Source organism: Coregonus clupeaformis, chromosome 11, assembly GCF_020615455.1.
Source record: "Coregonus clupeaformis isolate EN_2021a chromosome 11, ASM2061545v1, whole genome shotgun sequence".
In the NCBI taxonomy this organism is placed as follows: Eukaryota; Metazoa; Chordata; class Actinopteri; order Salmoniformes; family Salmonidae; genus Coregonus; species Coregonus clupeaformis.
The window spans coordinates 9,656,094-9,680,347 of NC_059202.1; the positions used below are offsets into that span (position 1 = coordinate 9,656,094).

Below are 24,254 nucleotides of genomic sequence, written 5' to 3' on the forward strand. Positions count from 1 at the left end.
TTAAATCTAGAATCGGCTTCCTATTTCGCAGCAAAGCCTCCTTCACTCATGCTGCTAAACATGCCCTCGTAAAACTGACTATCCTACCGATCCTTGACTTCGGCAATGTCATTTACAAAATAGCTTCCAACACTCTACTCAGCAAATTGGATGTAGTCTATCACAGTGTCATCCGTTTTGTCACCAAAGCCCCATATACTACCCACCATTGTGACCTGTACGCTCTCGTTGGTTGGCCTTCACTACATATTCGTCACAAAACCCACTGGCTCCAGGTCATCTATAAATATCTTAGCTCATTGGTCACCATAGCAACACCCACCCGTAGTATGCGCTCCAGCAGGTATATCTCAATAGTCATCCCCAAAGCCAACACCTCCTTTGGCCGCCATTCCTTCCAGTTCTCTGCTGCAAATGACTGGAGCGAACTGCAACAATCTCTGAAGCTGGAGACACTTATCTCCCTCACTAACTTTAAGCATCAGTTGTCAGAGCACCTTACCGATCACTGCACCTGTACACAGCCCATCTGTAATTAGCCCACCCAACTACCTCATCCCCATATTGCTATTTATTTTGCTAATTTGCACCCCAGTATCTCTATTTGCACATCATCTTCTGCACATCTATCACTCCAGTGTTAATACTAAATTGTAATTATTTTGCACTATGGCCTGTTTATTGCCTTATCTCCATAACTTACTACATTTGCACACACTGTATATAGATTTTCTATTGTGTTATTGACTGTACGTTTTGTTTATTCCATATGTAACTCTGTGTTGTTGTTGTTTTTATCGCACTGCTTTGCTTTATCTTGGCCAGGTCGCAGTTGTAAATGAGAACTTGTTCTCAACTAAAAAATATTAATATTCCAGGATGAGATTGTAAAAGATTTGTGTCCCATAGTGTCTAGTGTTGTTTTTGTGTGGTTTAGGCTCAGATCATTACAGTAGATGTGAGCAGAGCATGTTGAGCATCTCATAGATACCTCTTAGGTCGCAAGATGGGGCTTGGGTGGGTGTATTATTGGGGGTTGGGCCGGTTGCTCTGCTCACAGCCTGGGCAATAGTGCAGCGTTCATGTTGAGAGCCTTGCTGCAGGGGTGGGGGGCAGAAAGGGCATAGGTCTGATCTGGGGGGGCCAGGATTTCTTTGGGGGGGGTTCTCAGCTGGTTGGGGTGTGGCTGATGATGCTGTGGTCTGGATGTAGGTCCTCTCTGCGTGGGTTCTCTCAGTGCAGGTCCTTCGGGAGGGGGTCTTGCAGGTCTAGGGGGTGTCTCGCTGGTCTGGGCAGGGTGCATTGCTCTGATTCTCCTGTGTGAGGTGCTGGGGCAGCAGTTGAGGACCTGAGTTATACTCTCAACTGCACTCTTGATCAAGCATTACTTCCTCCATCTATTCTCTCTTTTACTCCCTCTCCATCAGTATCTTAGTTTTTATGCATTTTCTTACCCAGTAATTAGCCCATCTCTCTCTCTCCCCCTCTCTCTCCCTCCCTCCCTCCCTCCATTATCTGCAAGAGATTCTCAACATGGGTGAGAACAGGGACTGGTTCCACTCACACAGCTGCTCCACATATAAACACACACACATTTGATCACATATAGACACTCATATTCACACACACAGCTGCATTGTTTTCTTTCTTATTGATGGCTCTGTCCTTCGATATGATACTACGCCACAATAGTCCCTGCACGCAGCATTTTTTGGGGTGAGTGCCGGGAAAGGCATATATCGACGTCCTCAGGACCACTTTAAACGCCCGAAATCGACGGATGTTTCCAGTGACCAGGCTGACAGCACAACCACACTACAACACAGCCGCACCACTATACCAAGGAGATCAGGAGAGAGAGAGGCCAAAGGTGACACATACTCAGAGAACACACTCTCTCTTTCTGACTTTCTCTCGCCATGCCTCTGGCGTGTATGAGTCCATACATTCCCACAGAGACACTTGACAAGGAGAAGAGAGAGCGAGTGAAGATAGAGGGGAGAATAAAAATACAAACCACCACAGGAGCAGAGCGGAATTACCATTTCAAGCGTCGTACACACGTTTTCCTTGTGAACACAGACTGCTAGAGGAGAGGAGAAGAGCAGAGGGGAGAGGGGGAGGACGGAGGAGCAGAGAAGAGGGGAGGATGGAGAGTGAGTCAGGATGCACACAGGCCCCCACTGGCAAACAGGGATCAGAGCATAAGAGGTGTGTGTGTTGGGGGGTTGAGAAATGAAGAGAGCAGAAGACACATTTCTGTTGTTCGCTGTAACTATGGACAGTGAAGTTGTATTGTCTTGTGTGTGCGCACGTGCGTGCGTGTCATACCTGACCTGTTTATACTGTGTGCACATTATACAATATATTAACGTACAGACACATGGATGCCCTCCAAATGCGTTTTAACCTTGTCCACATAAAGAGAGGGGGAGAGAGAGCGAGAGAGAGAGAAGAGAAGGAGAGAGCGAGTCCAGTTGAGCTCAGTAATTACCATTAATGAAAGCAGCGTTGCATGCAGGGACTAATCCTGCTCTTCTATTCACTCTCTGGGCCTCAGGGACACAGCCCAAAATCTCATATCCTCCGCTTTCCCACCTCTCTCCCTCTTTTTCCCCCTCCTCTTTCCCCTAAATCTCATTGTCTCCCTCTATCTCCTCATCCAGGCTCTCCACCCCTCCTAACTCCCTCCCATGCCAGTTCCTTTCCTTGATCCCTTTACTCTTATTTTTGCTCTTCATGACCTACTTTAAAAAAATTCTTACCAGTCTCTCTTCCTCGTCTTTCCCCCTCTTTGTTTGTCATCCCCCATCAACTCTATCAGTCTCTCCTAATTCTTTCTCCCTCCTCCTCTCTCTTCAACTTCCCTGTCTGTCTCCCACCTTTCCATCCTCATTCTCACCGACTCTCTCTCTATCTCTCTATCTCTCTCCACAATGAATCCGGAGGGTTACATTTTGTACATTTCCATCAACTCCCTGTTCTCTCCCTCCCATTCCCGCTCTCTCTCCGGCTCTCTGCCACTCCCTTGCTTTCATCTCCCTCACATTCCACTCTTTTTCATCCCATATTCTATCTCATTCTCCCCCACCCTCCTCCTCCTCTCGCATTTCTATCTCTCTACCTTTCTCCGACACACAATCTCTCTTCCCGCTCTCCTGGGCATGCTTTCGTCTCGCTTTACTCAAGCATTTTTCCTCTTGCATTTACCTGATGGATACATACACTTACACCTCCACTGTCCTACACACACACACAGACGTACACACACACAGACGTACACACAAACACAGACGTACACACACACAGACGTACACACACACACACACACACACACACACACACACACACTGCTCCCTGATGGATACGAACACTTACACCTCCAAAGTACAACACCTACGCATACACTCCTCCCTGACTGATATAGTCAGTATTAGCCCATTAACAGTAATCCAACTCTGCCAGTCATAATACCAATGGCTCAATACAAACACATTGACATCAGAGAGAGAGAGACAAACATACATACACATGACCTTGTAGTGGCAGGCTTAGCCCCCGAAGTGACTGTTCACACTGTAAGCAAGGATTTCCTTTGTGTTGTCTTCGGAATGCTGCATTATCTCACCAACCCCCTATTGTCACATCTCTGTGAAGCAAGTGGTGCTTTTGCTTTTACATCCTGTAGGTCTGATATCTGATTGGAAGTTCACTTTTACAGTATTCTATTGGTCAACGACTCAGATTTTGAATCCAAACATGTTCAAATGTTATAAAAGGGGCTTAGATTAATTGTCTCTTTCTCTCTTTTTTCTTGACCTGCTGTGGTGAGATATACTCTGTCTCTCTCCCATGAGCTATGGGCCATGGCACAAGCCATGGTTTCTTTGTATCGCTCTCTCCTTCTCTGATCATGCCTAGATTGTAATGCTTGTTAATGCTTTGCAACTTAAGCTTATGCCTTGTATGTGAATTAATTTCATTTTACAATGTCATTAAATCTAACTCTCAGACCTTTCTTGATAGTTTATTCCTGTAACTCAACAATAGTCCTGCTTGCATGTCGTTTAATCATTTTATGGAGTCAGATAAACATTGTAATAGACTTTGTCATATTAATTGCATAGTCTTATCACAGGTCGCATGTGAGGTAGGCTATATATAATATCTACATACTGTATATGACAATATTTACCCCACTACAACCCAACGCATCATGCTTATTAACTCATATTCATTAACGTTGATGGATTCACTAGCTCCTCTCAATGGTGTCCCTAAAAACAAAACATTAGCAGCTACTGTATGTTGGCACTGCCATGTTGATCTGAGCCTTGCTGTTGGAAAAGCACTACAGTGTCCGACTTTCGGCTGTCGCAGATGCAGCTCCCCCGACTTCACACACGACTTTCGTCTACAGTCGGCTTCGGTAGGCTTGTTGCCCGAACACAACCCGTATCTTACGTCAGATGGCGTCACTCCTACGCAAAGCTCGTCTCTCAACCGATCTGTCTTGTAGGTCGTGGAACTCATTTTCACATTTTTAATATTCCAGAGCTTTCGACATTCAACAATGAAAACATAGTTCCAAATGTGTTATATCACTACGCTCTCGTATGACTCTCCATGAAATAGACAGAATAACTAAATTATTAAAAACGTTATGACAGTGATTTTGCAATTGTGAGAAAATAAAAAAACGATCTTACTGACATAGCTAATGTTAGTTATCTAGCTAGCTCTACCTTTAACAGTTACTGACATAAAAAGCTTGGTTAGCCCGTTTCAATTATCCTGAAGTTGTAGTAAGTCAGCATGTTTCTCCACTATCACTAACGTGCATCTTTGTATCGTTGGGTCAACTGAGTACAGCAGCTGACTCGGGAGGCTACTACAATGACTTGCGGCAGACAGCTGCTTCATGAAAACTCATAATAATGTTAGCATTAGCACTACTACAGTAGCTTACTAGCTAGTGTTTGTTGGAAGCATTCAACATTGTGTGTGCTGCAAAAAGGCAAAAGGCCTCCTGCGGGGGCTGGGATTAAAAATGAAAATATAGGACAAAACACACATTACGACAAGAGAGACACCACAACACTACATAAAGAGAGACCTAAAACAACAACATAGCATGGCAGCAACACATGACAACACAGCATGGTAGCAACACAACATGACAACAACATGGTAGCAACACAACATGGCAGCAGCACAACATGGTATCAGCACAAAACATGGCACAAACATTATTGGGCACAGACAACAGCACAAAGGCAAGAAGGTAGAGGCAACAATACATCACGCGAAGCCACAAAGTAGGTAGCTGGTTGGTTAGCATCGTTTCAGTGACTGGCTCAGCTAGCAAGCTATGTAATGTTGGCTTTCGTGCCCATTGTCAAACTTCAGAAATACTGCTCCATGAAACACAAAAATCCTTAGCTAGATATAAAACGGTGGGACTAAGACGTCCTCAACAGACAAAACATCAACACTATTGACAGATTGTTTGTTCTACAGTAGCTTTGATTAATTTAGACTGTTTTGAGGCAGAAATGGGGTTCAGCGGAGTATGTCACCTAGGTAATATTTTTGAATGTCGAACTACTTTTGATCTATCCCATTACCCTTTGCGAAATATGAGACAGATCAGTGCTGACGGAATCAACGTGCTATTTGATGTAAGACAATGACATACTCTGGCATTACCTCCCAGTGATTAAAAGTTTTGTGATGCCCTATTCTATATGACCTTCTGAAGCTACTCTGCTGCTTATGGATGAGAGCATTAGGCATGTCACCCAGGTAAAGTAATGATATGATAAAAATAGTGTGCTGGTGAAATTAAATGGCCTTCTGGGCACATCACCACCTCTTAGAGTAGGTCTATTTCTTACACATTCATAATCAACCCTGCTGCCCAGGAGAATGAAGTAATGTGGACCGCACCTCTTCACTCTAATCCATTAATTCCTCTTAATTAAACATTTTTATTAAATTGCATACCTCCTAGGCTAAAGAGGTCTGAACTACTAACGAGCTTCCTTTCTATGCATGCAGAAGTATTTCAACATTATTATTATTTTTGTATTTTTTACACTTTTTTCTCCCCAATTTCGTGATTCCAATTGGTAGTTACAGTCTTGTCCCATTGCTGCAACTCCCCTACGGACTCGGGAGAGGCGAAGGTCGAGAGCCATGCGTCCTCCGAAACACGACCCTGCCAAGCCGCACTGCTTCTTGACACACTGCTTGCTTAACCCGGAAGCACCAATGTGTCGGAGGAAACCTTGTCCAGCTGGCGAGCGTAGTCAGCTTGCAGGTGCCCGGCCCGCCACAAGGAGTCGCAAGAGCGCGAGGGGACAAGGAAATCCCGGCCGGCCAAACCCTCCCCTTAACCAGACGACGCTGGGCCAATTGTGCGCCACCTCATGGGTCTCCCGGTCACGGCTGACTGTGACACAGCCTGGGTTCGAAACTGGGTCTGCAGTGACGCCTCAAGCACTGCGATGCAGTGCCTTAGACCGCTGCGCCACTCAGGAGGCTGTGTTTCAACATTATAACAACGCGGGCAGGGTCTAATTATTCAAAGCCTCTTCAGTTACTTGATAACACATTCTCTTCGGCAATTACGTCCTGGCCAAGAGCTTGAGATGGTTATGTAAAGAACAGGCTGAGGAGAGAGGAGGCACAGTGGAGTGGTTCCCTATTTAAACACACAGATAATGGGTACGGAAGAGCAGTCTCTACGCACACACACCGACACACAGTAGAGAGGAGGGGCATTGGGTATTAGTAACAGTAGAGCATTTGTCCCGACTGGAATTTCTCTTCATGTCCGTGGGTGCAGGTTGTACCAGTTGACCACCATCGTCATGGTGACTGAATGGGGTTGGATGTAACAGAGAAAGGTTGTTAATTTTGGGGAGCTCAGACAGAGTGGAATGGCTGGCCATCGTTTAAGGACATAGGGATTCATACAGACACAGGGGGAGTGCTCTTTCTGGCCACGGCCAAGACAGTTAGGCTCTTACACTGATACTCAGCCATGGTATAGGTTAGAGCAAGGGTATTCAACCGGGTGTCCGCAGCCCCCCAATGTTTTTATGAATATAGCTAGCAACAACAGAATAAACACATTTTTTTATGACATACCTACAGTAGAAAAGAGGAAAATATATTATTTCTAATGATGTCAACTTTATTTCTCAACTCCTAATATTGAGCAAATTATACTCATTGGAGCCAATTGCACTCACTGGAGTATCTGAAATTGCTGCTGGCTGCTGGTAAGCTTTCTTGACTTGGACATTTTTGTCAACACATGGCTAACCTTTGTTTAACCAGCTAAATAGCTGCTTTTAGCGAAGATGTGTTTGGAGTTACCTTTCTAGCTAATACGCTATGTTAGAGTTTAAACTTCCTCTTCCAATTATAATGTGGGGAGGTCAAAATAATGAAAAACTATCTACCAAATCTATTCAAAATGTTTTTTTGCTAACGTATGATGGGGCTCCCTGGGTTGTATGAAAAAAAAAAATAATGTATGCACTATGAAACTAATCTAACTGTATCTAACTGTAAGTCGCTCTGGATAAGAGCGTCTGCTAAATGACTAAAATGTAAAAATATGTAAATGTAATGTAAAATGTTGGCGGTTTACATGGGAGAGGGTCAGGAACGGGGAGGGGAGGGGAGGGGAGGGGAGGGGGGGGGCAAGAGGAGAACAACAAAACTGGGAAGAGAAAATTGGGTACACACGTATATACACGTATACACACACACACACACACTGAAAGCTTCTCCTAGTTGAACTCCCTGGGCAGTAGTGTGTCCAACCTCTTCTATTCTGCTCTGTCCACTGAGAGTTGGCTCTGATAAACTAGCACTATTATATTCCACTCCCAATTCCCCTCCACCATTTTATGCTCACTCCCACAGCATTCTCCCTCTGTCCTCGCCTTCCGTGGTAATGACGGGGCAAGACAGACCCACGCACACACATACACACACACACACACACACACACACACCCCTACCTACAAAACTCCCTTGGATTAACTTGTCATTTGAATCTATAGCGCCTATTCTCTGGACCAAACTCCAGCAGAAATAAATGGGGGATATAGAGGCTTATAAGCCATTAAAAGTAAAGAGATACCACCAGCGGTGAATACAGCCCAGGAATCTGTAATCACACTGACATTCTGTATTCAGTTTATATATCAGTGTGATGGCAGGTCCTAATGTGTGCTTTACTGTGGACTCTAATGGTGAGGTGGAAATTAGTGTTATATATCGTCAGTGTACACACAAATCTATGTGAATTACGTCTGTTTAAGAGCTGGTGTAGACGGCTGGCCCAGGGCTTCAGGTTTCTCATGCATAATGGTTATGCAAAGCAGCAGATGCAGCTGTGAATCTCCTCTCACACAGAGGAAGGACATATTAAATACATAGCTGTAGATTATACTCTGTAGACGTAGTACTTCTCTGGAGTTCAAAAGAGGCTCTCCGGAGTTTTACTAAGAGGAAGGAGAGAAAATTCTGAGTCAAAAACTTTTGAACCCAAGGATTCAGAAGCCAGCATCAAGGGGTTCTTAGACAGACAATCTGTAATGGCAGATATAGGGGGGAGGTCAAAAAAGGGGAGGTCACAATTCTGTTTGTACAGTTGTTTACATGCATATGCTTCTTAATAAAAACCTATTTGAAACGAGCCATTACATTTCGTTATTATCATGGCATTTCATTATTATTCAGGTTACTACTTATAAATATTAATCAACAAATTAAGAAATGCCAGGTTGGAAAGGATCTGTCACAAATAAATATATTCCTACCTTGTCCATGTCTTGGCTTTTCTGCATATAAAAAAATGAAACACAGATCCTATTTCGACACACAATACCATTCAAACAAAGTCTGGTGGGGTTTCTCCCACTTTTCCCGAAAAATTAGCATAATGTAACAAACCCTGCTGCTGCGGTCATTTGACAGTTCTTCAAAGAGAAGACGCCGTAATGAGATAAATAATGTAGCCTAAGTTACTGAAAAAAGGCCTTTTACAAGAATAAATCATAACAGGAGCATTTCATTCTTATTAAAGAGAGTCCAGACAGGCTACTTTAGGAAACTTTCTGGATGGACATATAGGCCTAGGCATAGAGTGAATCAGCGAACTCACACATGCACACCCCCGTAAAAGCACCTGTCAATCAAAGCCACCAGCGTATGTCAGACACAAGAGCAAATATTTCTCCTTCCCTTAAAACGTATACAAAAACACGTCCTACCTTAGGCTTTCCTAAAGTAGGCTATAAGATAATTAATTGACAAGGAAAGAATGAAGGGGACAGCTATGCTATAGTATGAAGATGAAATTGAAAATCATTAAAATAGAAAGTAATACATGCAACATGTCCATAGCCTATTTATTAGCGACGCTGATTATCGAGGGGGAGAGTATTATAATTATTTTTCAAATACTGTGAGGAACTATTATAATTTGAAAGGATGTTAAAAAAACGGACTTTGTTGATATACTGTGTGAGGTGAAGAAACATTACTGAGAATCCCAGCTGGGCAGGTACTTCTATGCGTGAATCGGCGCGCACACTCCGTCAACATGAACAGGACAAAGAAACCGGACACATGCTCATTGTTCACATGGAGCGCATAAATGATGGTATTAAATAAACTCAATCTTGTTCCTCACAAGTGTAGCAGGTTGTGAACGTTTCTACTCCGAAAATGAGAATGGTAAATTACTGTAATTAATACATGCATTAACAGAAATGTATGTAACCAAATGACAGGGATTACTGGTAAATTGCCTGTTTTACAAGCGGTAGATTACCACATGGGCAATGTTCCCTCTAAGCTGCGTACATGCGTGGGTGAGCAGTAGCCCTGAGACTGCTGTGCAGCACCCAGAGCTCCCCGGACCAGGACTGCTGTGCAGAGCGCAGAAGAAATATCAGCACACAGAGAGAAGCACTTAACTCAACTTCCTAGCGTGTTAGTTAACACTATCAACATTTCCCTTTACTGTGGCAATTGTGATCGAATCAACGCAATATTAGCCATTTTCAATGCAATATACCGAAACAAAACAAACTATGCCTTGTTGTAGGCAGAACGCATAGGAGTAGGATTCTATTACGCAGGACTCAATGGCACAACTAATCAGAGCTGCAGTAGCCCATTGCCATATATGAATCTGTGCCATTTACCTTGAACTGGACTGTGTTTACAGCTGTGGTTGTGAGTAGACGTGCTTGTTTTGAGATCAAAGCAAGAACTGCATGTAGCCACGTGTGCACATTTTGTTCATATCCTTTGCTAGTTAGTGAGTTATTAACCCAGTTATAGATCATTTGTAGTCAGCAATAGGGGAGTGATTACTCCCTACAAGAGCACAAAACGTGTACATCTTTAAAAAGCGTGTCAGGTAAAGAGCTTTTTTTTTGTCAAGTAGCCAATAGGCAGAGGGTAGCATAATTTGTCTGATTCTCTGTAATAATGGTATGGGAATATTATTTATTATTTTGTAAAGTGGTTTCTTGTATCAAACAACACAACAACATTTTCAGTCACCTCCTTGTCTGAAGGACAAGTGGATAAACAGGTTAATGTCAAAATTCTCATGAAATATAGACCTACATTGAACACCACAAATTGGCTGCTACTGAAGGCTGAATGATAGAACAGCTATTTCCATGTTAAAATGTTATGGGATGCATTTTCTCCATTGTTTTTGATGGTAGGCCACTCTGGTAGGCCTACATTATGATCCAATAGCCACAGTAGCCTACTTGGCCACTGTTAAAACTGTAACTTAAAGCGGGTAGAGCCTCAGTGTTCACAGTAAATGTGCGCTGGAAGTTGTACAGAACGTTCAAGTTTGCGCTCAGCAGACCTGAAATTTGCTCAGTGCTGAAAATAATGAGTGAACATTGCACATGGGCATTCATAAAAGTGCATTGCGGGCCGACACTGTATAACCTAGGCTACTATTCTACTTTGTAGGGATAAGAGGGGGGCAATTTTTTCCGGTCTCGCCTAGGAAGGCATATTGGCCAGGACCGGGCATGATCAGCGTTGATTAGTCTATAAATTAAGAAAAGATTCCGTATCAAATTATACCATGCCAGGTTGGAGAGGACTGGCCCATTGTCCATTTCACACAACATTAGCGCATTATAGGCCTCAGAGCCAGAACAATGTTGTCGACTGCTGTTGAATAATTAATCAATAGTCAGACACATCCAACGTTTTTTTAAAGAAGAGAGCAATTTAAACGTGAATTGTATAAAAGTCCATCAAACCATTTTGTTACTGAAGTGCCATAGTCTATAGCGCACTACACCCCCGCCCATCATCAGTTGGAAAGAAGAGTCGATTTAGAAAGTTTAAAAGACAGACTAAGTTAGCAAAACAATTGCTTATAATCATTAGTAAACACTCCTGCTATTAGGTCAAGTTTATCTACATGAAAATAAAGTTTAAAAAAATTATTTAAATCCTAAAATGAATGTAGGTCTATTTACAAGGTTTTGATGGTTATTTTATTTTCATGATGGTCTTCATCCATAACCGCCAGTTACATGGTTATTCAATTACCAACACAGCCTTGTCAACCTCTCTCCCTGCTCCCTCTGGGTATCTTCTTAGATTTAATTGGCTGTCTGACAGTCCTCTATGGACTTGTAGGTCACTGATTACACTGATGGGGTCGGTGGCAGGGAAAGTAATGTGACCAAATACATGTTGTGACAGTTGTATGGTTACTGAAGCAGCAAGGGACATATTTACAATGAGAGGGTTTCAGTTTAGCATGAGACTGGACTGCAGGCCCTGAAGGTATCACTGTGTATTGGTGTGTGTGTGTGTATGTGTGTGTGTGTGTATGTTTGTGTGTGTGTGTACTCTACAGCATTTTTCAAATTTATGAAGTATGTATGTGTGTTGCATATGATAATGTTTGTATAGTGTTTGTAGTTGCCACATATTTAGCATTGAAACCCTTCAGTTTACTGGTCACCAGGCCTCCAAACAATCAGGATGTACAGTGTGAGTATCTGTGAGGGGGAGTGGAAAACAAAGGAAGTCACTAGGGTTCGTTCCCTTAAACTAATGCTGCAGCATACCCTTGAGGAGGAAGGTTGGTTATAAATAGTTTTTGTTGTGATGCAAAGGGTTATGAATGCAAATGACATGTAAATGTGTCCAACAAACATTGCATCTGTATTGAAATGCGCCTTAGATGCTGAAATGTGAGTAAGGTTTGGGACTGAGGACATGAATCAGAGCTTTGGTTGAAAGTGGATGCGAATGCGCGCAATAATGGAGAGGTTTTTCAGAGCCTTCGTGTGCTCTACTCTACATAAAGACACTAGCATAATCCACACTGCATTTCTGAATTCCTGGATATTGTTTGGAATGTAAATATTTTATGATAAACTCTATTTGAAAATGTTTGTTAAAATGTTCGAAAAGTGGAAATATAGGTAACTAACTTTGAAAATGATCTATGTTTTCTACAGTCCACTGAAGAGGGAGGTGCTGATTATTCAAACACGCACGCACACACAGACGGGCGTGCGCACACAGGGAGCATGCCAAAACAAAAGCCTTTGATACCGGTGATCAGACAAACATGCCATGTCTTCAGAAATCCACAAAGCCAGTTGAAAGCTTACCCACCCATCAAACCCTCCTTTAACTCTATTTCTCTTTGTTTTCTTTCTCTCCATCTCTTTCTCAGAACTTTAGCAAGGATGGTCATCAGATGTGAGAATGAATCACTCCAACATCATCATGTGCATAATACACTGTGTCTATTAGTCTACTGAGACAATTCAATGGCTGTACTTTGAAAGAATGTCCTTAGCAGATTTGAAATAACTTTTACTAATTCTGTGAATTAAGATTATTACTTAGAAAATAAACTCTCTCCAACTTTCCATCTCAAAGAGAATACTTTTTCCACAGTCTGGCATTAAGCAGCTCTCTGCATGTCTCACACCATTTCACATTCACAAACTTACTGATATTAGACTGCTGAAGGTCAGGGAGTTATACTGGGTGTATTATTGCTTTAGTGTGTGTGTTTGGTGCTTGGGTATTGTGACGTCACGAGAGGCTACACAGCTTTCAGCGGGATTGCTCAAGTAGTGCAAGGAGACAAGGTTCAAACAAAACAAGGATTTTATTATAGGTCTTGGGAAATTAACGAAAATATAACAAAATTCTGTTATCTTGTGGCTCTTTAAGGGTTAACAGTTCAGGGATGTCTCTTCCACATCCAAAATCATAATTCTCACTCGCTCAGATAACTTTTCCCCAGCCTTACTGTAGTCCACGTTGCAGCTAGTGGCCAACCCAGCAAAAAGTCCTTCCAAATGTCTCTCCCGTATTTCCACAGGTGCATATATCCAAAGGTGAGTATTTCCCAAAGGTAAGTATCTCCAAATCCTTATATTCCTCATGGAAGTGGACGTGCAGCACTCTTGTCCTCCAGAGAGCCCAGGTTGGAGACTGTGTCTCTTCACCCCCCACACACTCCCTCAGTGTCTCTTCCCTTCCCAAACCTTCAGCTCATCAGCTCCTGATTTGTTTCAGCTGCGTGGGAAGATTGGCCATAGAGGGGTGGAGTTCCCGACCATACCAGCAGATGGAGCCATAGCTGTCTGGGTTTGCAGCCACCTCAGGGGGATGTAACGTCCCTCCAGGACCCAGCCTCTCGTGACATCACACATCCCCTCCTCGGGACCGACGTCCTCGTCGGGGTAAAGGCAGCGAAGAAGGCATCACGCCGGGAGAGGGCGTCCCGCATTGCCGTGGTGCTTGCCAGCCTGCTCTCTCTTCAACTCCTCCACCTCTAGGACCAGGGACTCAGCCTCCTGTTGTCTCTCCTTGAGTTTCTTACTGAACGCATCAGCCTTGGTTTTAGCAGAGTTTAGCTTCTGTTGAGCAGCTTTCAGTTCCTTCTCTCTCTCTGCCTCCGCATTCTTCATCTTGTTCTCCAACACCTTGTACTTCTCCTCTGCCTTCTTCTGGACCTCCTTACTACTGCGCAGGGTCTCCTCACACTCCTCGATGGTCCTGCGCAGCCTCTCCAGCTCCTCCTGTTGCTTATGGAAGGAGCTCTGTTGGAGTTTAGCCTGGAGGATATCTAACTCTTCTGTCTTCATGTCTAACTGTTGCTTTAACAAACGATACCTCTCAGCGGTCCCCTTCAGACCAGACAGTTCTTTGTCCAGATTCTGTAGCTCCGTCTCTGTGTCGGTCTGGGCACCTGCCATCCCTATCAGAGCCCGGGCGGGAGTGAGTAATTCGGAGGATTGCACCGGAGCCTTCCCAGGATGAGTCTTGCCTCTCCGTTTCCGAGGTACTCGGGTTATCCTCTCCTGAGACTCTCTCCAGAGTGGGTAAAAGGCTGGGCAGTCTCGTCCAATTAGGACAGGGACGGGGAGGGAATCAACCACCCCCGCCGTCGTGTGTATGGTTCCCCGTGTGCTGGTCATTGTAAGTTCAGTAATGGGGTATTCTCTGGTGTCCCCATGGACACAGGAAACTGGGAGGACTTTCCCCGGGGTCAGACACGTTGGGCCCACCAAATCCTTACGCACCAGGGTGGCCCGGCTACCAGAATCCAGTAAGGCCTCCACATCATGGTGATTCACAGTTACCGGGCAGGTGGGGGGTCGATCTGGGCCGCCATCTACGACTCCCAAGAGCGAGGCAAAACGGTGTGTGGGTGCTGAGCTGGAGGACTCCGCAGTGGGCATAGGTTCATCGGCTGGTTTCCCACACTGCCAGGAGATATGTCCCATCTCCCCACACCGGTAACACTGTCGAGTTTCCCCCTCCTGGTGTACTCTTCTTGGACCCGCCTGGTTTCTGGCTCCCCCCTGGAGCCGGGATAAGTCCTGACGTGGCTGGGTTCGAGACCTTGGGGTCCTTTGGACGGGTTCTTCCCATTTGTGGTGGGGCCGCACTCCTGGGGTCTTTTCGGGAAGCATTCAGCATCTCCGCTGTGGCCTGGTACTTTTCCACAGCTTCCACGGTCAGATCAGCCGTGGTCAAGGCCTGTTGACTGATGAACCGTTTTGCCTCATAAGGCAGGGCGCGTAGGTAACGATCCACCACAACGGCCTCCACCACCGCCGCTGCTGTATTCCTCTGCGGATCCAGCCATTTCCTTGCGATTCGGACAAGTTCATGCATCTGCGCCCGAGGAGGTTGGTCTGGTTGGAAGGTCCAACTGTGAAAGCGCTGGGCCATACCAAACTTTGTGAGTCCATATCTGCTGAGGATCTCAGACTTCAGGGCATCATAGTCAGTAACCTGGTCAGGGCCCAGGTCCCGGACAGCATTCAGCGATTCCCCGGTTAGAAAGGGGGGCTAACAGACCAACCCACTGTTGCTTGGGCCAGGCTTCCCTAGTGGCCGTGGCCTCAAATGCATGCAGGTATGCCTCAATGTCATCGGTAGCTCCCATCTTAGATATAAAGTCACTTGCCTTTATTGGGCGGGTATTTTGGACCACCCTCTGTCTCTGCAACTGCAATTCCTCTGCCTTCAGAAGGTTGGCTTTCTTTTGCTCCTCCAAGAGAGCCACGTTTGCTTGCATCTGGGCTTGCTGGCCAGCAACAAGGGCTTTCAATATGTCCTCCATTTCAGTCGGGCGGGAGCCTACGGCCAACTTGGAAAACTGGGTGATCAAACCTTCGGTATCCTCCTCTGACATGCACTATTAACGCTTGAGCGTGCCCGTATTCTCCACCATCTGTGACGTCACGAGGCTACACAGCTTTCAGCGGGATTGCTCAAGTAGTGCAAGGAGACAAGGTTCAAACAAAACAAGGATTTTATTATAGGTCTTGGGAAATTAACGAAAATATAACAAAATTCTGTTCTCTTGTGGCTCTTTAAGGGTTAACAGTTCAGGGATGTCTCTTCCACATCCAAAATCATAATTCTCACTCGCTCAGATAACTTTTCCCCAGCCTTACTGTAGTCCACGTTGCAGCTAGTGGCCAACCCAGCAAAAAGTCCTTCCAAATGTCTCTCCCGTATTTCCACAGGTGCATATATCCAAAGGTGAGTATTTCCCAAAGGTAAGTATCTCCAAATCCTTATATTCCTCATGGAAGTGGACGTGCAGCACTCTTGTCCTCCAGAGAGCCCAGGTTGGAGACTGTGTCTCTTCACCCCCCCACACTCCCTCAGTGTCTCTTCCTTCCCAAACCTTCAGCTCATCAGCTCCTGATTTGTTTCAGCTGCGTGGGAAGATTGGCCATAGAGGGGTGGAGTTCCCGACCATACCAGCAGATGGAGCCATAGCTGTCTGGGTTTGCAGCCACCTCAGGGGGATGTAACGTCCCTCCAGGACCCAGCCTCTCGTGACATCACAGTATACAGAATGTTTCTCTGGACCCCAGTACTCAAGTGTGTGTGGGGGGGGGTCCCCGTCCCTAACCCCCTCCAACACCCAAACAGATTTTAGAGGAAAAGGAAATTCTCTCTCTCTCTCTCTCTCTCTCTCTCTCTCTCTCTCTCTCTCTCTCTCTCTCTCTCTCTCTCTCTCTCTCTCTCTCTCTCTCTCTCTCTCTCTCTCTCTCTCTCTCTCTCTCTCTCTCTCTCTCTCTCTCTCTCTCTCTCTCTCTCACTCCTTCCTTTCTTCCTTCATTGGCATGGGAAACATATGTTTACATTGCCAAAGCAAGTGAAGTAGATAAACAAAAGTCAAATAAACAATCAAAAATAAACAGTAAACATTACATTCACAAAAGTTCCAAAAGAATAAAGACATTTCAAATGTCATATTATGTCTATACACAGTGTTGTAACGATGTGCAAATAGTTAAAGTACAAAGGGCACACTGTGGTTTTTCACCCAATAGATATTGGAGTTTGTTTTCAAATTCTTTGTGGGTCTGTGTAATCTGAGGGAAATATGTGTCTCTAATATGGTCATACATTTGGCAGGAGGTTAGGAAGTGCAGCTCAGTTTCCACCTCATTTTCTGGGCAGTGTGCACATAGCCTGTCTTCTCTTGAGAGCCAGGTCTGCCTACGGCGGCCTTTCTCAATAGCAAGTCTATGCTCACTGAGTCTGTACATAGTCAAAGCTTTCCTTAATTTTGTGTCAGTCACAGTGGTCAGGTATTCTGCCGCTGTGCACTCTCTGTTTAGGACCAAATAGAGTTCTAGTTTGCTCTGTTTTTTTGTTAATTATTTCCAATGTGTCAAGTAATTATCTTTTTGTTTTCTCATGATTTGGTTGGGTCAAGTTGTGTTGCTGTCCTGAGGCTTTGTGGGGTCTGTTTGAGTTTGTGAACAGAGCCCCAGGACCAGCTTGCTTATGAGACTCTTCTCCAGGTTCATCTCTCTGCAGGTGATGGCTTTGTTATGGAAGGTTTGGGAATCCCTTCCTTTTAGATGGTTGTAGAATTTAACGGCTCTTTTCTGGATTTATCCCTCTACAGGCATCCTGTAGCTCAGTTGGTAGAGCATGGTGTTTGCAACGCCAGGGTTGTGGGTTAGATTCCCACGGGGGGCCAGTATGAAAATGTATGCACTCACTAACTGTAAGTCACTCTGGATAAGAGCGTCTGCTAAATGACTAAAATGTAAAATGTAAATGTATCTCAAACCCCCCTTAGCCTCTCTTCCAACCTCTCATGTCTTTTCTATTGCTCTCTATTCTTCTCGTATTCTCTCTCTATCATCTTCTTACTCACCCTATATTACTCCCCCTTTCCTTCCCTCTATGTATCTCTCATATCCCTCTCTTTCTCTCTGTGCAGTTATTGGATCAGTGCATTTATAGATGCCTGTATATTGTTACATTGCATTGTTCGCCACTTCGCCACTTCTCTCCTCCAAAACCAAATATGCAATAAATAAATAGATAAACAACATAGCGACCATCTCCATGGCAACAGTGCCAAATGGCCTAAATCAGATTGCAGGAATAAAACAATGGAAAGATAGATTTAATTATCAGACACCTTAGAGGCAGGTAACCCAAACAGCATTCGACTACAGGAGATGTCCGACCTAGCAGATACACAATCCAGGGAGGTGACTAGGTGGACTTTCACCAGAGAGTAGGATAGGAGGAGAGGAGGACAGGCTGAGGAGAAGAAAAAGAGTGTAGTGGGGGTGAAGGTGGGGGAGATGAGGAGGAAAAGGAGGAGGAAAGAAAAATGACATGTGGGGGAGGAAGAGAGGAGTAGAGGCAGAGAAAAAGAAAATGAGTATGATGAGAAGAGGCGAAAGAGAAGAAAAGGGGAGTGGAAGAGAAGAAGAGGGGAGTGTGGGGGAAGAGGACAGGAAGAGACGCAGAGGAAAAGAAGCAGTGAGTGTGGGGAGAAGGACAGGAAGAGAGGTGGAGCAGAATATACAGTGGGGGAAAAAAGTATTTAGTCAGCCACCAATTGTGCATGTTCTCCCACTTAAAAAGATGAGAGAGGCCTGTAATTTTCATCATAGGTACACGTCAACTATGACAGACAAATTTAGATTTTTTTTTCCAGAAAATCACATTGTAGGATTTTTAATGAATTTATTTGCAAATTATGGTGGAAAATAAGTATTTGGTCACCTACAAACAAGCAAGATTTCTGGCTCTCACAGACCTGTAACTTCTTCTTTAAGAGGCTCCTCTGTCCTCCACTCGTTACCTGTATTAATGGCACCTGTTTGAACTTGTTATCAGTATAAAAGACACCTGTCCACAACCTCAAACAGTCACACTCCAAACTCCACTATGGCCAAGACCAAAGAGCTGTCAAAGGACACCAGAAACTAAATTGTAGACCTGCACCAGGCTGGGAAGACTGAATCTGCAATAGGTAAGCAGCTTGGTTTGAAGAAATCAACTGTGGAAGCAATTATTAGGAAATGGAAGACATACAAGACCACTGATAATCTCCCTCGATCTAGGGCTCCACGCAAGATCTCACCCCATGGGGTCAAAATGATCACAAGAACGGTGAGCAAAAATCCCAGAACCACACGGGGGGACCTAGTGAATGACCTGCAGAGAGCTAGGACCAAAGTAACAAAGCCTACCATCAGTAACACACTACGCCGCCAGGGACTCAAATTCTGCAGTGCCAGACGTGTCCCCCTGCTTAAGCCAGTACATGTCCAGGCCCGTCTGAAGTTTGCTAGTGTGCATTTGGATGATCCAGAAGAGGATTGGGAGAATGTCATATGGTCAGATGAAACCAAAATATAACTTTTTGGTAAAAACTCAACTCGTCGTGTTTGGAGGACAAAGAATGCTGAGTTGCATCCAAAGAACACCATACCTACTGTGAAGCATGGGGGTGGAAACATCATGCTTTGGGGCTGTTTTTTCTGCAAAGGGACCAGGACGACTGATCCGTGTAAAGGAAAGAATGAATGGGGCCATGTATCGTGAGATTTTGAGTGAAAACCTCCTTCCATCAGCAAGGGCATTGAACATGAAACGTGGCTGGGTCTTTCAGCATGACAATGATCCCAAACACACCGCCCGGGCAACGAAGGAGTGGCTTCGTAAGAAGCATTTCAAGGTCCTGGAGTGGCCTAGCCAGTCTCCAGATCTCAACCCCATAGAACATCTTTGGAGGGAGTTGAAAGTCCGTGTTGCCCAGCGACAGCCCCAAAACATCACTGCTCTAGAGGAGATCTGCATGGAGGAATTGGCCAAAATACCAGCAACAGTGTGTGAAAACCTTGTGAAGACTTACAGCAAACGTTTGACCTGTGTCATTGCCAACAAAGGGTATATAACAAAGTATTGAGAAACTTTTGTTATTGACCAAATACTTATTTTCCACCATAATTTGCAAATAAATTCATTAAAAATCCTACAATGTGATTTTCTGGATTTTTTTTTCTCATTTTGTCTGTCATAGTTGACGTGTACCTATGATGAATTACAGGCATCTCTCATCTTTTTAAGTGGGAGAACTTGCACAATTGGTGGCTGACTAAATACTTTTCCCCCCCACTGTATATAGAAGAAGAGGGGTGTGGGGGAGAAGGACAGGAAGAGAGGTGGAGGAGAATATATATATAGAAGAAGAGGGGTGTGGGGGAGAAGGACAGGAAGAGAGGTGGAGGAGAATATATATAGAAGAAGAGGGGTGTGGGGGAGAAGGACAGGAAGAGAGGTGGAGGAGAATATATAGAAGAAGAGGGGTGTGGGGGAGAAGGATAGGAAGAGAGGTGGAGGAGAATATATATAGAAGAAGAGGGGTGTGGGGGAGAAGGACAGGAAGAGAGGTGGAGGAGAATATATATAGAAGAAGAGGGGTGTGGGGGAGAAGGATAGGAAGAGAGGTCGATGAGAATATATATTGAAGAAGAGGGGTGTGGGGGAGGACAGGAAGAGAGGTGGAGGAGAATATATATAGAAGAAGAGGGGTGTGGGGGAAGAGGACAGTAGGAGAGGTGAAGGAGAAGAAGAGGGGAGTGTGGAGACAAAGAGGGGATTGTGGGCTGAGCTCAGGTGTCTTAAAGGAGATATTGTGTGCCTTATCTGTCACCTGCAGCACCTCTGCTCTTATTTTAGAGAGAGAGAGGAACTGCTAGGGGAGGGAACATAGATGGTGTGTGTGTGTGTGTATACCTTTGCGCGTGTGTGTTATGTAGATTAAACTCCCCCTGCTCCTCCTCAGCACAGAGGGAAAATAAACACGGTAAACCCTGAGCTTCACTTCTCTGCTGTGCTGTAATCTGTTCTGAAGGCCACGGGGGTCTGGGAGATGTGTATGGAGGAACATGTCAACTGTCTCTGCAGGAACAACAAGCTAGAGTCTTGCTTCTGACTTAAAGTCTGCAAAAGTTGGCTTGGAGTGCAAGAGGAAGCCAAGTATTGAATCCTAGTGAACACTGTTAAGGATAATAATGGTGCCTTGTGATTGTGATCCCATTAGCTTGTAGCCGTGATAGCATGTAGTTTGTGTGTAGTTAGCATGCAGCTGCATACCTGCGGTGGTCAGGCAATACTGCTCTGTTACATGTAGTTGGCATGTAATTGTCACGATCGTCTGAGGAACCGGACCAATACGCAGCGCGTGGAGTGAACATGATGACTTTATTAAATAAAAGCAACCACGAAAACAACAAACAAATGACGAATGTGAAGTCCTACGGTACACTGACCAAAAGGAACAAAAACCCACAAACCCAACAAGAAAACATACAGATTAAATATGGCTCCCAATCAGAGATAACGAGCCGACAGCTGACACTCGTTACCTCCGACTGGGAGTCTTAGACCAAACCTAGAAATGAACCCAACAGAAAGGCAAACCTAGAAATACACACAACAGAACTACCAACATCGAAATACACCCAAATACCCAACAAAACAAAATACACCCCTGGCTCAAATATCAAAGTCCATGGAGCCAGAGTGTCACAGTACCCCCCCCTAAAGGTGCGCACTCCGGGCGCACCAGCATACAGTCTAGGGGAGGGTCAGGGTGGGCGTCTGTCCATGGTGGCGGCTCTGGCCCAGGTCGTGGTCCCCACCCCACCTTAGTCACTATCCGCCTCCGTAGCCCCCCTCCACATGACCACCCCCAACTAACCCCCACTGGATTAAGGGGCGGCACCGGACTAAGGGGCAGCACCGGACTAAGGGACAGTACCTGACTAAGGGGCTCTGGCGGATCCTGGCTGGACGGCTCTGGCGGATCCTGGCTGGACGGCTCTGGCGGATCCTGGCTGGCGGAAGGCTCTGGCTGATCCTGTCTGGCAGAAGGCTCTGGCTGATCCTGTCTGGCAGAAGGCTCTGGCTGATCCTGTCTGGCGGAAGGCTCTGGCTGATCCTGTCTGGCGGAAGGCTCTGGCTGATCCTGTCTGGCGGAAGGCTCTGGCTGATCCTGTCTGGCGGAAGGCTCTGGCTGATCCTGTCTGGCGGAAGGCTCTGGCTGATCCTGTCTGGCGGAAGGCTCTGGCTGATCCTGTCTGGCGGAAGGCTCTGGCTGATCCTGTCTGGCGGAGAGCTCTAGCGGCTCCGGTCTGGCGGACGGCTCTGAAGGCTCATGGCAGACGGGCGGCTTTGCAGGCTCAGTACAGACGGGCAGTTCCTGCGGCGCTTGGCAGACGGACAGTTCAGACGGCGTTGGGCAGACGGGCAGTTCAGACGGCGTTGGGCAGACGGACAGTTCAGGCCCCGTTGGGCAGACGGCAGACTCTGGCCGTCTGAGGCGCATCGTAGGCCTTGTGCGTGGTGCCGGAACAGGAGGTACCGGGCTGAGGACACGCATCTCAGGGCTAGTGCGGAGAGAAGCAACAGGGCTTGCTGGACCCTGGGAACGCACATAACGCCTAGTGCGGAGAGCCGGAACAGGGCATGCTGGACCCTGGGGACTCACATAACGCCTAGTGCGGAGAGCCGGAACAGGGCATGCTGGACCCGGGGGACTCACATAACGCCTAGTGCGGGGAGCCGGAACAGGGCATGCTGGACCCTGGGGACTCACATAACGCCTAGTGCGGAGAGCCGGAACAGGGCATGCTGGACCCTGGGGACTCACATAACGCCTAGTGCGGGGAGCCGGAACAGGGCATGCTGGACCCTGGGGACTCACATAACGCCTAGTGCGGAGAGCAGCAACAGGACGCACAGGACTCGGGGAACACACAGGAGGCTTGGTGCGTGGTGTATGCACTGGTGGGAAAAGGCTGGCGACGCGCACCGTTTCCCTGGTGCGAGTGGCCGGAACAGGCCGGGCCGGGCTGGCGACGCGCACCGTATCCCTGGTGCGAGTGGCCGGAACAGGCCGGGCCGGGCTGGCGACGCGCACCGTATCCCTGGTGCGAGTGGCCGAACAGGCCGCGCTGGGCTGGCGAAGCGCACCGTATCCCTGGTGCGAGTGGCCGGAACAGGCCGAGCCGGGCTGGAGACGCGCACCGTACACTTGGTGCGAGGGGTCGTAACAGGCCGGACCCTACTGGAGGCACACACCACTGGCTCTACCCCGGGAACTGGAACGGGCCGGACCGGACTGGTAATACACCCCAGTACCACTCGCCGTGCCTCTACATCTCCTTTCCCTACTTTGCCCAGTGACCCCCGTAACCTGGTTGCCTCTTGAATACGCCCCTTCTCTGCCTCCGTCAGCCCTGTGGCAGCCTCCTGCTGCCCAGCCGCCCAAGCCATGTGCCCCCCCCAAAAAACTTTTTGGGGTTGCCTCTCGACCTTCCGACGATGGCCCTGCTGACGCCGTTGCTCCTCTCGCCGTCGCCTCTCCACCGTTTCGCTCCATGGACGGCGATCCATCCCATCCAGGATCTCCTCCCAAGTCCAGGACCCCTTTCCGTCCAAAATCTCCTCCCATGTCCAGGAAGCCTTTGGAGCTGGGTCCTGTTGCCGCTTGACACGCTGCTTGGTCCTTTGATGGTGGGTTTTTCTGTCACGATCGTCTGAGGAACCGGACCAATACGCAGCGCGTGGAGTGAACATGATGACTTTATTAAATAAAAGCAACCACGAAAACAACAAACAAATGACGAATGTGAAGTCCTACGGTACACTGACCAAAAGGAACAAAAACCCACAAACCCAACAAGAAAACATACAGATTAAATATGGCTCCCAATCAGAGATAACGAGCCGACAGCTGACACTCGTTACCTCCGATTGGGAGTCTTAGACCAAACCTAGAAATGAACCCAACAGAAAGGCAAACCTAGAAATACACACAACAGAACTACCAACATCGAAATACACCCAAATACCCAACAAAACAAAATACACCCTGGCTCAAATATCAAAGTCCATGGAGCCAGAGTGTCACAGTAATTGACGTATGGCTGCCTTTCTATGGTGGTCATTAGCATGTAGACATGTTAGTGTGTAGCTAGCGTGTAGTTATGTAGCGTGTAACTCCTTACCTGCGGTGGTGAGGCAGTGTTCCTCATCACTGTTGTCCTGACAGTTGTCTTGTCCGTTACACAGGAAGCTGCGGTCCACACAGCGTCCGTTACGACACTTGAAGCGGGCCTCCAAGCACACCAGCGGGTTACCTGCTGTGAGAGGACCACAACACGACTCAGGGGTTAGAGGTCAGGGTTTAGAGATTAGGTATGTGATAAACATACTGTAGGCATTGTTTTGATTTGTTTTTATAACCACCAGCTCCTTAACACTAGAAGTGCAGAGACCAAACTGTGCACAGCTCCCCGCGAGGAGAAACTGCCAGCTGGGCAGATGCACTCGGAACAGAGCCTACA

The 24,254-nt window shown here is 46.3% G+C and overlaps 1 protein-coding gene across 1 annotated transcript in view; it reads right to left on the reverse strand.

The window, feature by feature from the left end:
* Positions 1–24,254, reverse strand: part of LOC121576395 (low-density lipoprotein receptor class A domain-containing protein 3-like) — a 136,604-nt gene that overhangs the window by 27,397 nt on the left and 84,953 nt on the right. The window contains exon 4 of the mRNA XM_041889495.1: positions 23,916–24,050. Coding sequence (XP_041745429.1) covers positions 23,916–24,050 — 135 coding nt within the window. The remainder of the gene's footprint in view (positions 1–23,915; positions 24,051–24,254) is intronic.